The sequence below is a fragment of the Panicum hallii genome, chromosome 3 (assembly GCF_002211085.1).
Source record: "Panicum hallii strain FIL2 chromosome 3, PHallii_v3.1, whole genome shotgun sequence".
Lineage (NCBI taxonomy): Eukaryota > Viridiplantae > Streptophyta > Magnoliopsida > Poales > Poaceae > Panicum > Panicum hallii.
The window spans coordinates 42,588,973-42,606,151 of record NC_038044.1 but is presented as its reverse complement, the minus strand read 5'-3'; the positions used below and the strand labels follow the sequence as shown (position 1 = coordinate 42,606,151).

The following is a 17,179-nucleotide window of genomic DNA, read 5'->3' as shown; positions in this document are numbered from 1 at the left end:
CGCATATCAAGATTCAAACTTTGCAATCTTTAACCAATAATTTAGCTATTAATTTTTTATTTTTGTAATGTAAACTTTATATGATTGGATTTGTAATCAAATATACTTTACCATACATATAAGTTTATAACCATAAATAATATAATATATGATAAATAAATGATCAAAGTGTTATTTAGAAGATCATATTATGTTATACCATGTCTTATAAAAATGGAAGGAGGGAGTAATATATTATTGTATAAGACAACTTATTAGATGAGTCCAGTAAATTTGCCTTACTCAACCAAACACCACCTATATACTGTATATACTAAAGGAAACAGGCTCACGAGATTTTGGGGAGAACTCAGCGTTCATACGGAGCTAGTCCGCACTCCGCACTCCTAAGATTGAGAAAAAAAATCCGGACGAGAAAGGGGAAAAGGCAAAAGAATCAAAGAGACAGCAGTGCAAAGGTCAAGCCCTCTTTCCCCCAACCCCAATCCCCCAAATCTTCCCCGGCTCTGCCAGATCGCCGGCGACCTCCTCGCCAGCCGTCTCGGATAACCGCTGGCGCCAACCAGCTCCTGCCTGCTCATCCTAGGGGTGCCCGGGGATCAGCACCGTGCTGCGGAAATCTGTTGCAGCGACGGTGGGACGAAGCGGGAGCAGAGGGGATGACTAGCCTGTCGATCACGGTGATGACGCTGAACCTGCACGAAGGCGAGCAGTCGAGCGAGAGCCCAAACAGCTGGGAGAAGCGCCGGGACATCTGCGTCAGCGTCATCACCAGCTACTCCCCCACCATCCTCTGCACCCAGCAAGGTGAGCGGTACACGTGATTCGGCTAACAAAGCTTGGGAGCCTGGGCTATCTTATCTCTTGTGTTCAATTGATTTGGTTCAGACGCACAACTGGATGACGATTTGATGCATTTTCTTGTTAGATATAAGTAGTCCTGCTGCAGACTAAGGATGGAACTGAACTCGATGACAGTCTGAGCTATGTTTTTATTTCCTTTCCTTTTTTTCCCCTTTTAGCAAAGAGGTACGCTGCTTGGATTGGCTAATGCTAGGAGTTGTTTGATCTGGTTCATTCGATTTAGCAAGTTTGGAGTAAGTTCGGGATACATCATTTGGTCCTATTTTGTGGGTTATGGGATTGTACTATTTAGTGCTTGAATTCGGGCTCCCCTTTTTTGTTTTAGTTGGTTTTATTATTTTCATTCTAGGCTGAAAATAGCTTGTTTGGGTTGCAGGCTTGAGATGGCAACTGGACTACCTACAACAGTGCTTACCAGGTAAATTTTGTCCACTTCACAGTGTTTTCTGCTCTTCTTGCCTGTTAACTTGGCTTCTGTTTGCTAATAGTGATGCACTTTATGCATAATATAGCTTCGATTGTCATAGTACTCGTGCTAAATGCCACCCCCCCCCCCCCCGATTTGTAGAAACAAAGATCTTAGTCCTCCCTAATATCAACATTTTAGCTCTATTTTGAACTTGTGGAAATGTAATCTATAGTTAATTCATCAAGCAATGAGGCCGCAGCAATGAGGCATGCAACGATCTGCTTGTACGTGGTTTGAGTTGTGGGCAGCTAGGCTATGAGGTGCTGGTGCTGCTGTGCCGCCGAGTGGCAATGGTGTCGAGTTGTGGAGCATGTGGTGGCATTGTCGTATTGGTGGTATGGTGCTTTGCGATGTGTTTGAGTAGTGCCCCGCATGTTGTATGTCCAGTCTGGATTTTCATCTTCTTTTTAATATGATCGGCAGCTCTCTTGCCCGGTTTGTTTCAAAAAAAATATTCCTAGTTAAATGTCGCTTGGTCTGCTGTACATTGCTTAAAGCTAAGGATGCAAATGGGTACCCAATAGTGTTTTTTGGGTCAGCTAATTAATTACGATGGCATACCAGTCTAGTTCATTTCTCCTCCCAAATTATTTACGCAGAATGCCATTCTAGTTCATTTTATCAACCTTTTGGGTTGACCCAATGACCAAAATATATATAACTTGCATCCCTACTTAAAGCAAGGTAGTAGGCATGCAGGTTCTCAACAAAACCAAATTTGTAATTCAGGAAAATTATGGTCACACAATGTTTCAGAGGCCTTATGGTGTCTCTTCTCCATTATAGAGGAACCTGAAAACTTATTGTGAATCGTATTGAGCTTTCATGGAACAAGGACCAAGTACAAATAGGCTTCCACCGGTTAAAACAGTTACACACAAACGAGTACTTGTCTAACATGACTCAGTTCTTGATGTTTGGCTATTGACTGGATTACAAAAATGGCAACTAATCTCTAGCAAGTAGAGAAGCAAACGCACGTACAGAGTGGTGGTAGAGCAGCCGGTTGTTGTGCTCCCAGCCTGGGTTCGAACCTGGAGGTCTACATATTAAAAATAAGTGTATCGCTGTGCAAACTACTTCAGCTGCTGGTGCAGGGAATGCCGCCTGGGTTGGCAGCCTTCCAGACCTTTTCTAGACTCAGAGATTTAGATTCTTCTTAAATCAAAGCTGTGGGGGAGGTCTTTTCCTGGTTTTTTTTTTGGGCTAGGCTAGATATGAAACCTAAGAATATACAGTAAAAAAGAGCTTATAGAAAAGGTATTATAATAGTAATAATTGTAAAAAGAAGTTTATGTTTTGGGCATGTAGATTGTTCATTGGCATGTGCAAAATCCGTTGGAGGACCCAAGGGTACTTTATGAATAGTCAGTTTGTCACCATCCTTGGTGTCCAAACCTGTATGAATACTATTCTCTGCCCATAATCTATTGTCGCATGCAAAAGAGTCATGTGTTCTCTCCGATCTATGAACAAGAAGTCCAGTTTACACCCTCTATGCCTGTTCGACAAAGATATCTGTTTCTGAGGTATACGACATTTGACTTTTGTAAGAGATGGCCTTTTATTAGTTGATCAGCATGTATCGAGAAGTTCAATGACCAAGCCTTTGCACCCATCTAGGTTATGAACAGTTTGGAATCTCAAGAAAAGGCTCACAGGACACCACTGATGAATACTGCACAATATTCTATGAAAAAGAGAAGGTTTGCCATTTCTGGCTAATCATTTGTGTACACTGTTTGTTAAGTATCTCATTTCACTTCAAAACATATCCATCTTTCTTTGATTTTTGTAATGTTGAAATAAATAATTATTGTTAGCTAATTCCTAGCTTAGCCCTGATGGGCTTGTGCTTGTACAGCACACCCAGGCCTTAGCGCCAATCACGTTGAGGCCCAGCTACCCTTATCTCCTCTGATTCTGTTGCTATAAGTCAGGAGGTAGATTGGATAGCTGTGGCATATATACGTAACCTTTATGGCTCCTGGTTAATCTGTCCAATACGTGATATTCACGCTATCAATTATGTATACACCTAGATGAACTGAACTTCCACGCATTGTTGAAGGTGGAGCTTACTGAAGGTGGCACATTTTGGTTATCAGAATCACCATCAGTGCCAGGAAGCATTTCATGGGGAGCAACTGCACCTTGCATTGCGACATGGGCAATATCCTTTGGTCTGATGCTCTTCTTGCGCTTTATCGTTCTATCATTTTCTTAGTATCTTGATTGGAATGAAGCGTCTGTTTTCCTTAACATGATGTGCACACGTTTCAACTCAAAAGATTAGAACCACCAGGATTCAGTTTCCAGATTGTAAATACAAATCTTGATGAAGTAAGCCCTCGTGCTCGTCGAAGAAGCGCTCTGCTTACATGGCAACATATAGCATCCTTGCCACCCAATTTGCCTGTTATCTATTGTGGAGGCTTCAACACGCAGAAGGAATCTATGACTGGGCGGTTTTTGCTTGGCAGATCCAGGTAATAGATTGGTGTGGGGGATTATAAATTTTGTCAAAGTTAACATGTCATTTTCCATATAACCACAGCATATATGTTCTGCAATATATGTTTTTCTCTGATATAACCACAGCATATATGTTCTGCAATATATTTTTTTCTCTGATAACCATAGTGTATGCTTGAACTCAAACTTTTTGGTAAAAATAAATTATAGGAAGTTATCTACACTTTTATTTTGTAGAACAGCTTTTGTTCCTTGCATCAATTCCCAACAGTAGGCAGACCTGTCCCATCCCTGCAGCCACTAGCGCACATAAACCTTCTACCTGTTATTAACAATTGTGCCACTAGCTTGCAACAAAGTTTTGCATCAGATCCACGTCCACCGCTGACTTTTAGCTTCTTCTGTTCATAACATTGAGATTTAGTGTGCCATTTTTTATGGTAGGCTTTTTAACATATTAAAAACGGACAAACTACACTTGATAGTTTTTTTAAAAGATTTATGCTTTTTGTTTCTAACATCATAGGAAATGGACAGACTACATGATATTGTAAGCATTTGAAACTTCAGAAATAAATTTCAAGTTTGAGTATCAGGACTTATATAATTTGAAAAGTCTTCCATGGAGTACTTTGGCTTTGTTTGGAAATATATGTCATAAGGCTTGTGAGATAATACTCGATTGTTTTGATGACATATGGCAATAGGAAAAAATCAATGGTTGATACTATCATACTATATGTTTAAGTGGCAGTGGTAATTGAGTGGATGAGTCACTACTTACTGTTATAGGTACTCTTGCTCAATTTGGGCTTTAAAAAGTATTCTTTGAATTACATGGGATACGCAGATAAGTGGACCTGACAAAACATATTGACAGGGTCTCCAAAATATCTCTTTGACCATTAGTTTTCCTTAGTATTTTCATTAGAAGTTACTGAGGTCTAGCCATTCAAAAGGCATTATCATGATAAACTTACATCCTTTTTATGTGACCAATCTGAACTTCAATATATCTTTTTGGTCAAGTTTTTTTAAATCTTGACTGCACTCATTTTTAAAAGACATCTATTTGGGAGCGGAGTACTAATGTTTCTACAGAGGTTCCTCTGATTATCATTTACTAATATTATATTTTCTTTAGTATATGGGTATCTGTGTTTCAGTAAAGTAACTGGGCAATTTCCTTCAATATGTTTCTTGATACAATTATTTGCTGTGTTGATACAGAGAACATGGTGTTGTGGGTGATATGAGAGATGCTTGGCCAAATGCGCGGGTGCGAAAAAACGTTTCACTAATACATACATATCATGGATTTAAAGGTGCCCCCCTGATACTTCATTTATGTCATTTTTTGTAGTTTCCATTGCACTAAAACAATACTGTGGATGTTATATTTACACAATTAGATGGCGGAAAGAATATTACTATAAGTAAGTATTACTCTGCTTACACATTTCTTCAAATTCTCAGAATAACTTTTTGATTTGGAAATTTTACATTTAGTATCCCAAAATAAAACCAGGAATTGGAAGGAGAATGACTAGTATGTTACTTGATGGTTTATGTAGTTTCATATGGAGATAAATCAAATTTTAGTTATGCAGCCTTTATCTAATGAGCTTTCTAAAAAAAATATATTATTTCACTATCTAATCAGCCTTTTTGTCAATGTAATGATGATTTTATGTACTAATTATGCACCATGGATGTATTGAGATTTGTTCATTATACAGTTATCTTGTTAATTATACTGCCAGTGTTCCTCCTTTTCTTTCCTATACGCTCATCATAGTATGTGTTTAGCATTCTTATGAAACAAATGTTTTGTTGCAGGGGAGAAACAAGGTGTGGTAGAATTTCTCAAATTAATATTTAGAGCACTTTGCCTGTGCTGGGATCGACAGACACAGGACTTGCATATTGACTGGATCCTATTTAGAGGGCGTCCACTCGTTCCTGCACTTTGTGAGGTCATAAATGACAATATAGACGGTGTTTATCCATCCTCACACTTTCCCATCTTTGCTGAGTTTTTGCTTCCACGCTCGGTCCGGTTAGCCGAGACACAGTCATAGTCCTCGTGTGTTCTTGTTGTCATGAGATTCTTTTTTATTTCCCATCCATATTTCGATTATGTCCCATTGTTTCTTCCACTTTGATCTGGCGACGAGACCCCTTGGAGCACATCTCCAGGTTTCTTTTGTCATCCCATTACAAAGAACAAGACAATCAGCATATGCAGCCCTTGTCGTGAGGCTTGTTTCAAGGGCAATGGGCTATTCTGTTACCTCTGCTTGCTATTATTGTTTGTTCACATATTCTTTAAGCCGTTCTTGAGATTTTCATGTATATATGACTGTATCTATACATGTTTTTTGTGACAATTGTGAGATCTTGAAGTAAATTAGCTGGTGTGATGAAAAATTCAAGATTTTCATTTTGCACGGTCTAGCATATTTTGTGTTCCACCAATATTGCCAAAGTTATGACCTAGATAAATAATTTCACCTTTGCAAGTTGCTGTATAGTAAATGTAATATTAACAGTTGACAGTCACTTCACTGCTATTGGAAACTTTTTTCAGCTTTTCAAAAGCTTGCTGCTCCAGGAGCCAACAAAAGCCAGTTTTTGAAAGCAAAATAAAGCTCAAACAAGCATGCCCTTATAGAACCGTCCCAATTCCCTTGTCACCAGCACCAGCTGATATAAATTGTTTGAGCACGAACATGATTAAATTGCAAAGCGCATATATAGTTCCACATTTGCAGAGGCAACTGTCGTTTTCCTCCCATGCGGAAAAGCTAAAGAGAATGGATGTGAACGGAGGCGGAGGAGCAGCAGCAGCAGTGGGGAACTGGGACTGGGGGCAGGGGATGTGTTAGCGGCAGGGTCGGTCGTCCATCCCCCGTGACCGCCCATGTCCGGCTTGGGGCGCGGGATCAGAGTCAGTCAAGGCTCGCGCGATCGAACCAGTAGTCCTGCTGCTGGTGCCTGGTGGTGCTGGCGTGCCCCTGCCCCCTCCTTGTCTGTCTGGGTCCGGCCGTCCCAGCAGGCACAGCAGCAGAACGCCCCCGTCCGCGCGCGGCCAGCCGCCAGCCGCACATCTGTCGAGCTACGCAACAAAGCCGCGCTCACGGGCCGCCACCGGCGGGCGCCTCACGGCCACGAACCCCTAGCCTCCTCCATCGCTTTCCCTGCTCACCATTCCGCTTTGCTTTCCAACGACTAACCGCCTGCCCCACTCGTCTGTTCATCACTCATGGAACCCATATGGGGTAGAGTAAATTTTTCAAAAACAAAAAGGTATAGAAGCTGCCTGTTTCCATGTCCGGCCGGCTTCAGCTTTCGCTCACGTAGATCTCGTGCTTCAGGGGCCCATCGTCGGGCGGTTTAATGTACGGGGCATTCGGTCGTTATTCGGTTGGTGTGCTACGCAAATTCAGTTGCTCCTGAAGCTTCTCACCGCGTGATGCCCATCTCTCTGTGCTCGTTTATTCTCGCCTGCAGCAGTATGCCACTGCCATTCCAAATTTCCCTATAGGTTGGTCACCTAATTTACCAGCTTCTTGGCAGTGTCAGTTTAGTGAGAGTTCAGCTAATGAAGGATAGAAGGTAGGTGTGAATCACACTGTTGTCCCCAACAAACAGCTAGCCCAACCTCGTTTGGTGCTGACGAAGGAGCCCAACAAACAGATATGCTCTTCTCTGTGGCCATACAAGGTTTGAGTTGAGCTGATCGATCCATGGTAAATTACATGACCGCTTTAGGCCATCAACGACCCCAACTAGTAGTCTAGTACTCTTCTGCTTAGACCTAACTAATGATATATTTTTTTAAAAAAAATCATACTACAGCATCAGCTATTGTTATTTGTAAATAGTACACATGAAGCTTCGAGATGGTTACGGCATGCAGTCACGAGAGTGCATTGAAGCGACAGGTGGTCCTGACACACTGAGCCTTTTTGCAACCACGAAAACGATTCGCGGTCGAGATCTAGCAAGATACGCTTTTCGAGTTTGGACCCATCGATGTGTAACGAGCTGTTTTTTTAGCAGGCTATTGACTAGTTCATTATACAATGAAGTTAGCATCCACAGTTCTCGAATCCCCGTGTACACAGAGTTAACCTATCTCGTATGGTTGGAATTTAGAGCTTTATTTCTTAAATGTATAATGAGCACGCATGTCTACCACACTGACATCTACTAAAATGTACGGTTTTCACCCACCAAGCAAGCCTTCCTCTTATGGGACAAAAACTACTGAACCATCCAGTTAGGCACATTTTTGAATACCTGACTTTGAAGTTTAGCTAGAGAAATGCTTCTTGCTCCTAATCAAAGCTAAAGACCAAACAGGCACTTAAAACTGGCAACCCTTTCGGCACCCTAGACCTGTGACCTGCCTGTCAACTTTAGTGGCCACTGCCGGAATGGAAATGAGAGGAAGCGCGGAAAGGACATCATCCTGTGAGCCGCATGTCATTGGAACATTCCCATTAAGATGGCTCTTCTCAAAGAGTTTCTTGGTTCCTGTGTCGAAGCCGGCTATAAGTTTACGGTTTACGGTCCGCTTCTCCTCTCTCTCATCTTCTCTCTCCTCAACCTCAGCATTCAGTTTGTTTACAGCATATTATTATACTTGCTCTAACGCAACCGTGAGCTCATCTCTGCGAGCAATGTATCCTCTTTCAACAGTATTTTATCTTCTACACCTATCTAAGCAGTACACACTAGATGAGCAAATTAGACAGTATATATATATGCCTATCACTTTGTTCCCATGCAGTAAAAGAACTAAAGAAGCTCTGTTTGCATCCTAGCTAGTTTGTTTCCTGAAACGAACCGGATTCCCGAATCGAAGAATCCGACTCCCTGTATCATTATGATAGTCCCTAGATCAAGTGCTATCACATACAAAACTCATTTCAGGTATAATATCATAGTCGTACTTAGCAAGGTCAACACAGATTTAATTATTACATAAATCCATAGGATTTGTAGTACGGAAATCATTACAAGCCTCTCGGCTAGAGCGAACAAACAGAAAATGGATAGCGGTAGCTAGGCCTCTGGCCGTCCTTCATCTTCTGGAACCTTCTCCAAGGCAGCTTGAGCGTAGCACAGGCTTCAGTCGTACCATCCGTCATCGTTGGGGTCGAACTTCGAATCGGATCCTGCATGCTATCCCCAAGGTATGGGATAGGTTTACGTCACCATCCGAATGCAATCTCTATAGTGGACTATATTAAGGGTATATCAAGGTTCAAGGTTTAAGCTGGGGTTTCCTATGCATGCAACAACATATATAATTATACATATCTTCTTCCATCCTCGACTCGGGCCCTTCCGGCATTCCGGACTCCCGGTCAACGCACACCTTCTAAACCACCAAGTTGATGCGAGGACTCCCTCTCCTCGCATCTCAACTGCCCCTTGGCAGGGAGTCATTCCAGAGGGAGGTGGAAATCAAGAGTAACACTAACTAATAAGAGCAACAGAAGAGTAGGGTTGTCTATGACTGAGGACACGGCTATACGTATAGATTTCACCCTGCAGGGGTTGTACACTTGGACCCACTCGAATCGACACCAGTCGAAGATCAGCCGACTAAGCGACGAAACACCGGTCTACTGAAACAGGACTAGGAGCCATGACACCATCCGGCTTTCCCGGGTCTTGGGCGCATCCTTCCACAAGAGGTCGCCACGGGACTGTGAAGCCTCCCATGCATCTCGGGGAACGTGAGGTCAGCACCTCCTTCCCCTGCACCGATACTCGATCCTCCTACCGGCTTGGTACCGCACTTGCTAGCCCCGAACCGGACCCACCCTCATAATAGGTAAGTGGTGTGCACGCATAACATATTCCCACAAACCATAGTTACTCTCACCCGATCCTTAGCTGCCGAAGCGGGCATCTTCGTTATATGCGTCTCCACCACGGTGGCCCACAACTGCACCCTTGACGGGTGCCCCCAACACCTCACCATGTATCCAACAAGTTGTACCCACCACAGGTACTCCGTAGGGTGTGCCAAGATACACACCCCAAGCCCTCGATCCATGATCAAGTTAAGTTCGCCCGCTCTCAGCTAAAAAGCCCTAAACACCAACTCCTGAGTAGTGTATCTCCACTCACGCCAAGACTATCCATTCATTCCCACACATACACATTCAAGGTACGGCAAGGCATTTCATATATTAAACAAGTGCGATAGGATTGCAGGGAGTACGGGTAAATAAGATAGGCTATGCAGGTTCATCTCGATAGAATTACACAAGTAGCGATAGCATATCTAGCAAGCAATGCCTAATAGGCATTCAAATCATAGATGGGCGTGAACCTGGCAGCTCTTTGAAGTCCTCCTGGGCTTCCGGGTAGTCCTGGCCGTCGGTCAACTCCTCGTAGTCGGGTCCTATTCGTAAATACGAGTAAGGGCAAGGATCAAAGTGCAAAAATGCACAAATCTCACCAATTAAGATCCAAATCACCACAAAACCTACTCTAACAGGTAGTTCATGATTTTAGAGGAATTATGGAACTGGTTTCATAATTTTCGGAGGTCCGGTCGATTTATTATGAATTTTCTAAGAAAAAACCTATTTCTGAAATTAATAAATAAATTTCGGAAAAGAAAATCACTCAGTAGTGACACGTACCAGCACCAGAGCGTGCCACATAGCATGCTGACATCAACATGACATCAGCATGATGTCACCGGGGGTCAGTACTTGCTGACGTCGATAGTGGGCCCTACTAACTTCAACGCTGACCGGTCAACGTTGACCGGTCGACGGTCAACGGGTCAGCGGGATCCACTGGTCAGCCTCAACCGGAGGCAGGTGGGGCCCTCGGACAGGCCGGGTAAAGGAAAAAGGAAAAGAGCTCGGCCCGTGCCTTGGACCTAAAATGATTGGCCCGGCTCAAGGCCCAATCCAGCTGGGCTTGGCTCAAATGGGCCAGCTCGGCCTGCGGCTCAGCATGCCGGCTTGGGTTCTTGGGCTGGCTAGGCGTGCAGGCCGGCTCGATGATGAGGACATCACTAGCATGGATACGACCATATTAGTGCCTTCTTGTCCAAAGGTGAATCAACTCCATATCAAGATTAAATTTGATACATTTGACCAATTAATGCTGCACTATGATTTCTGTGCATTCTCGTTTTCAGAATTAATTGACTGGATAAAGCCGTGTGTGGAAATTACATGGAAAACATGAAGGACCAAAGAAATAGATTGGGGACCAAGCCCAAGTCTTCCCAATATTCTCCACCAGGTCACCACATCACTTTTGGTGCAAGGAAAGGAAGAGTCCAAATCCAACACGTTTTGGATATTGGATTCGGACTGCAGGACATAACCAAGTTGTAACGGCTGCCACGACTTCATACGGACTCCAATTGGGGAGTTCTTGGACTTCACGGAAAGCTTATAAAGTGTACTTTCATATGGATCTGGACTCATGTCCATATCTTCTTCGATGCGGCCACAATAATTGATTTACTACAAGGACCTTTTTCTGTCCACGGTGCTGCGTCACCTGATATTGGCCCGATGGGGCGTGTATCAAGTGGGGCCCAACAGGGGCGCGTCCTAGGGTTTAGAGATGACCTCCACCACGTCCTGATCATCCTCTACCCTCTCATATACCTCCATAGCCACCATGAATAGATTGGGTTTTGTTTTGTTGAAAGTTTAGCCATTGCTACTTGCTTGTAGACGCGTGTGTCGGCTAGACCATCCGTTCTACTCGATTCAAAACCCCACCTTTATGATTTCAGATTGGTTCTTATCTCCATATTTGCAATTGAGTTTCTTGTTCTACTTGTTCTTGCTTGTTCTTCGATTGCTTGCAGGACAAGTGTCCTAGTGGCCGGGTGTTGTGCTCCACAAGATCGCAGCAGCCATTGGAGGTGGTGTATCGGTTGCTAAGGCGCAGCATCCTTGGAAGGCTGTAGTCGGGCCGTGAACGTCGTCTCCATCCACCAATCGAGTTATCCATCCCCTCTCACCAAAAGATCGGGACGGGTTCACATCACTCGGCTTAGCAGGCCGGCCTACGGTCCATCTCCCCCCTTTCTCTCTGATAGAGCGGGCCCAGGGGGCAGCACCCCACGCTTCCCCGACAGGCGGGGCCCGCTTGTCGGTCTCTCACCGGATCTGGTGTGGCTGCCAGATCCAGTGCGGCTCGGCCCAGGGTGGTCTCGTGTGTGTGTGAGCTCGCGTGCGTGTGGCGTGTGTCCAGAGCGTGCTCAAGGGAATGCCCGAAAGGGCCTGGCCGCGACGCGAACGCGACGTCGCGGCCGCGCTGGGGGTGACCGCGCACGATGGGGTCGTGGTGCAGCCGTGGCGCGGCACGGTGTGGGCGTGGCCTAGCGGCAGCGCGGCGAGGCAGGGGCACGGCTCGGCCTCGCGGCGCGGGTGCGCATGCACGCGCGCGGGTCCTGGCTTCCTAGGGCCGCGGCGTGGCCGTGCCATGCGCGAGGCACCGGCATTCCGGGCTCGCGGCTGCGAAGGGCGACAACGGTTGCGGGCTCCACGAGCGGCACGACGGGCTCCTGCACAAGAGCGGCACGAAGGCTGAAAGGAGAAAGAGGGATCCTAGAGCTGGCTACGGAGGGATCATTGGCATCGCCGGCAGCACGAGGGAGACGGGAGCGGCGACGACGCCCACCGGTGGGGCTCGCTGGCGAGGGGCCTGACACTGTGGCGGGTTGGCGCAGGCGGTTTGAAGCCATGCAGGGCGCGCGGCTACGTCGGTGTAGTCGTACGGGAGCAAGCCTGGTGAAGGTGCTCCGGCACGGCGGCGTCATCCTCCTCCTCGCGCTGCTCCTTCTTCTCCTCTTCCTCCCTCTTCTCCTCTTCTAGTGTGGTTGAAAGGATCGATGGACCAAGAGGGGGGGGGTGAATTGGGCCTTTTTCAATTTCTAAAACAAGGTAAAGCAACCTTAACCTATGCAAAGCTAGAAAGACACCAATTCACCAACCGGGTAACTAAACTACCTACGCAAGCTAAGATAGATAAAAAGAGGTAAAGCCTAGCAAGGTAGAGCTAACTAGTGATCCCTAAATCAAGCACATGAATGAATTGCATGAAAGATAATGCTTAAATAAGTAAAAAGGGACAAGAGACAACCGGATTTTTTTCCCGTGGTATCGATGTGTTGGCACACACCCCTAATCCACGTTGTGACACTCACAAAGAGTATTGTCACCTCCCAAGTCACCAAGACGAGGGCGCTCACTAAGAGTCTCCGTTCACCATCCCGGTGTGGTGGAGATCAAGCCACGTACAATCTTCTTCTCCGGGCTCCCACAATCCTTGGCAAGCTCCGCGAGAATCACCTCGATCACCAAGATCGCCTAGGTGATGCCAATCACCAAGAGTAACAAGCTAAGGCTTTCACTTGAGCAAGAACCGATCACCAAGAACGGATGCACACATGCTTCTCTCTTCTCAAGTCCTTAATCTTGCTTCTTGAATGATTGAATGAACAAGTATATAAAATGATGAAGCTCAAAGTGGCTCTTGACTATAGTATGAGTGTTTGGATGTTGCCTGGTGTCAAGAATTGGTAAAATGACCCATTGGAGGGGTATATATAGGCAGCTCACACGAATAGAGCCGTTGGAGAAAAAGCTGCCAGAAAACTGCGTAGCGCCGGTTAATCCGACGTCCCTCCAATAGTCATCGTCGGTTTAACCGGTGAATGTAAACTACCCCTTCTGAAAACTAGCCGTTACAGCTTGGGCAGATTAACCGTCGTATCATCGGTTTAACTGGTGAGTGTAGTCATCCATTGATCAACTGGAAAACCACGTCTCTGGACAACTGCACCGACGTCCAATTTCAAATATCATCGGTTTAACCGGTGTATTGACTTGTTCAGACTCTGCTGACCTCGTTTAACCGACGTATAGAAAGGTTGAGGCGTCGGTTAAACCGGTGTTAAGGGTTTTTCCTGATTTTGCCTTTTCTGATTTGAGTCTTGAATGAAATCCAAATATTCTTGAGATATAAGTTGAGAACCACTTATTTGAGCTTCTAGAAACCTGAGTGACCATTGTGTGCATCCATTTTCAAATGACCATGTCCATGCTCAAGTTACTAAGCCTAAACCCCTCTTAATAGTGCGATCACTACAAAACTATAAAACCTATACTAACCTAAGCGTCCTTCTCAACCTTATGACACTTAGGACTAGAAGGATCCTTAGTCTTGACATATTATTGAGTTGAATGTCGAGATCGCCTTTTTGAATAATGAAAATTAGGGGCCTCTTTTGACATATAACCAAATGAGCGATAATGATCTATAAACCTGCACAAACTCATTAGTCACAATAATGGTTGTCATTAATCACCGAAACATACCTTGAGGGCCTAGATGCTTACAATCTCCCCCTTTTTGGTGATTGATGACAACATAAACATAAATAACGAGAGAGCGAGAAAGATAAGGCAAGGATAGTCACAAGCAAACTCGGGAAAAGAGAATCAAAGAACTCAGCGGCTCAAACGAAATCCATAGATATGTCTCAAAAACTCAACATGCTCAAATGACAAATGTACATATCCATGAACTAATACCAAATATGATACAATATGAAACAACAAAGTCCTGATCACGAGCTCTCTCTAATGCTACCCTCCCCCTGACTCTCACTCCCTCTCCCCCTTTGGCATCAAAGCACAAAAAGGAGCGAGCTACGGATCCAGCTGACGAGGTACTGCAAGGAAGCGATCCGGGTCATCGTCGTCGTTGTCGGACGGTGGATCCTCAGTGACGGACGGTAGCTGCTGATCTGAAGTGCCTGCTGGTGCTGAGCTGACTGGAGGAGTAGCGGTCGTCGAGGCTCTGGTGCTAGCACTGCCGGGAAGAGGATCCGTGGAAGTAGTAGCCGGCTCAGCAGAAGATGTGTCAACATCTGAAGTAGTAAGAGCTGATGCTGCTGGCTGTGATGACTGCTGAAGCAAGGAAACCTCTCCGCCTCCCCCTGAAGGTAGTGGCTGTGGTACGACGGGGAGGCCGACTGACTGCACAACTGGAGGTGACTCCTGGAAGAGTGAAGTCGCTGGCAGTGGAGAGAAGGATGGACGACCTGCAGACCCGAGTAGTGCGGACAACGAAAACATGATCTCCGGGGTCGCGGAAGAAGCTGGAGCAGTAGAGGCTGGAGCTGGTGTGACTGCAAGTGGAGGTGCTCCAACGCTCTGAAGGCCTGGCTGACCCGGCTGCTGCGGGGCGAGTCCGGTGTGAGAGTATAGCTGTGAGATCATCCCGAACATCGCCATCATGCCCTGCTGCATCTGCTGAAACTGAGCGTCTGTCCTCTGAGATACTCTGTCAATGAGGCCGACAAAACGCTCCTCTGTAGCAGCTCGCTCTCGGGCGGCCTCTCTCTGTATCATGGCAAGCTGGGCCTCATGGGCTCTCCTGGCCTCCTCCTGTGCACGACGGTCCTCTCTCTGCTGTGTGACCAGCTGCTGCAGAAGTGCGGTGAGCTCAGACGGCTGAGACACCTATGACTCAGAAACTGTAGCGGCAGCAGCTGTCACTGGAGCTGGCTCTCCGGATCCCCCTGCCTCATGATCATGACTGGCTGGGGCTGGCGCAGGGAAGTACTCCTCATCCTCGGAGAATTCTAACTCAAGATCAGACCAGTGAATCTCATCCTCTCCTCCTGCAAGCTGTGCCTCAGCGGCTAGTAATGCCTCATCCTCCTGGGCCACTCGGGCCTGTACCTCGGGTGCCAACTGTGCCATAGCAGCTCGATCGGCCTGTCTGCCTCTCCTCCTGTCTGAGGGTGCTGTCGGACGGTAGACTGGAAACCATGGAACCTCGTCCTGTCTGTAAACTGCACTGACGGGGGACTCAGCTGGCACAATCATAGAACAAATGAAGCTGATCCAGTGAGCATATGGAAACTGACACACGACACCCATCCCGTCAGTGATGACATCCTCAATCTCAGCCAAAATGAAGTCAACAACATCGAACGGCTCGTGAGTAAGGATGTGAAGAAGCAGTAGCTGCTGCAGACCTGTGAACCCCTCTGGATAGCCACTCCTCGGGAGCAAAGTCCTCCGAAGTGCCATGTGAACAGCGTAAGCCTCTGGGGTCAGCAGGCTAGGGACTCTAGCGTAGGAGGCCGGAAAGGGCTGGCGGAAGCACTGAGAGATCGCCTCGTGTGAAGGTGCAATCCCGCCAATCATAGCCCTGCGTGGTGGATCTGCATCACCGTAGACCATCTCATGCAAAGAGACGTCAACCAAGTCAACTCCAAGAATCCCTGCAAGTGTCACTCTGGACAAACCAAAGACCTGGCCTCCAAACATGAAATGTACAGCTCTGCGCTCTGGGGCTATCCAAGCTGTGGCATAGAAAACCCTGACCCAGTCCTCGATATATCCATTCCTCTCAATCGAAAGCAACCTGGGCAGTCCCCTGAAATGAGCAAAGTGCTCCCTGACATCTGCTCCCCCTGCGGCTGTCCTCAGTGAAACCCAGTCAAGTACCCTGTGCGGGAAGATCCTGTGGCCCCGCCTCTGGTAGGTCTCGTAGAAACTGGCCTGAAGAAGTGTCCAGAATCTACGATCGACCCTGCTGTCACGTGTCACGGGGAACCACTCCTCCTCCTGTACACTCCACCTGAGCCTCTTGACCTACGCCGCATTGGCCTTGGTCAAGTTCTGGAGCAGCACACCTGGCTCTAGACGCACGACAGTGTCCATCCGGAACACTGCGCGCTCGGCCGCTAGGGCCTCGGCTCGACGAGCTGCTGCTGCTGCTGCGGTGGACCTGCGAGGCTCCTGTGGCTGGTGACCTCCTCGCGTCCTCGGTCCGGTGCGACGCTCGGTTGCTGGCGAAGCGTCGCCTGCGGGGGACGTCTGCCGAGTGCGGCCAGAACGTCGTAGAGCTGGTGACTGAGTGCCCTGCCCCTGTGACTGCTCGGACTCCGCTGTCTCTGTATCTGAATCCGACTCTGCAGCTGAACGTGACTGATCTGACTCTGCTGCTGCTGCTGTCGCGGCTCTGGTGGCCCTGGCACCTCTGACTCGGCCCATGCCTCTGCCTCTGCCTATGCCCCTGGCTGGCGTGTCCCTGATGGCGAACGGACGAGCACGGCCTGATGCCTGCTCCTCGGCGGCCTTAGCCACCATCTCGGCCCTCTCGGCCTCTCTCGCTGCGCGAGTCCGCTTGCGAGCGGGCTCCTCGACCACGATCTCCTTACCCTTCCTCTTGTCACGACCCATCTCGATCACCTGACAGTGACAAGAATGCGGCGCTGCGAACTAGGGCTAGCGAAAGGGAGCGCGGCGTGAATGCGTGAGAATGGTGCAATGCGCGTGTGCGGTG

The 17,179-nt window shown here is 47.0% G+C and overlaps 1 protein-coding gene across 2 annotated transcripts; it reads left to right on the top strand.

The window, feature by feature from the left end:
- The first annotated feature begins 348 nt into the window (after positions 1-348).
- On the top strand, positions 349-6,251 carry LOC112886582. 2 transcript variants are annotated; one of them, XR_003227402.1, is made up of 8 exons: positions 349-807; positions 1,241-1,282; positions 2,957-3,039; positions 3,405-3,506; positions 3,608-3,822; positions 5,039-5,087; positions 5,172-5,244; positions 5,648-5,787. XR_003227402.1 is itself a non-coding variant. In XM_025952530.1 (7 exons), the coding sequence occupies exons 1-7, from the start codon at positions 660-662 to the stop codon at positions 5,887-5,889; spliced, it is 927 nt and encodes a 308-aa protein (XP_025808315.1). In that variant the 5' UTR covers positions 349-659; the 3' UTR covers positions 5,890-6,251. The 2 variants fall into 2 exon arrangements, 1 of the variants encoding a protein (XP_025808315.1); XM_025952530.1 differs by lacking the exon at positions 5,172-5,244 and having other exon boundaries at positions 5,039-5,133; positions 5,648-6,251.
- Positions 6,252-17,179: the final 10,928 nt, after the last annotated feature.

Excerpts from the sequence above, each read along its gene's own strand:
- LOC112886582 (XM_025952530.1), top strand. The coding sequence starts at position 660 with ATGACTAGCCTGTCGATCACGGTGATGACGCTGAACCTGCACGAAGGC. Across the intron at positions 808-1,240 it reads CATCCTCTGCACCCAGCAAG|GCTTGAGATGGCAACTGGAC; the intron begins GTGAGCGGTACA and ends TTTGGGTTGCAG. Across the intron at positions 3,507-3,607 it reads CTTGCATTGCGACATGGGCA|ACGTTTCAACTCAAAAGATT; the intron begins ATATCCTTTGGT and ends CATGATGTGCAC.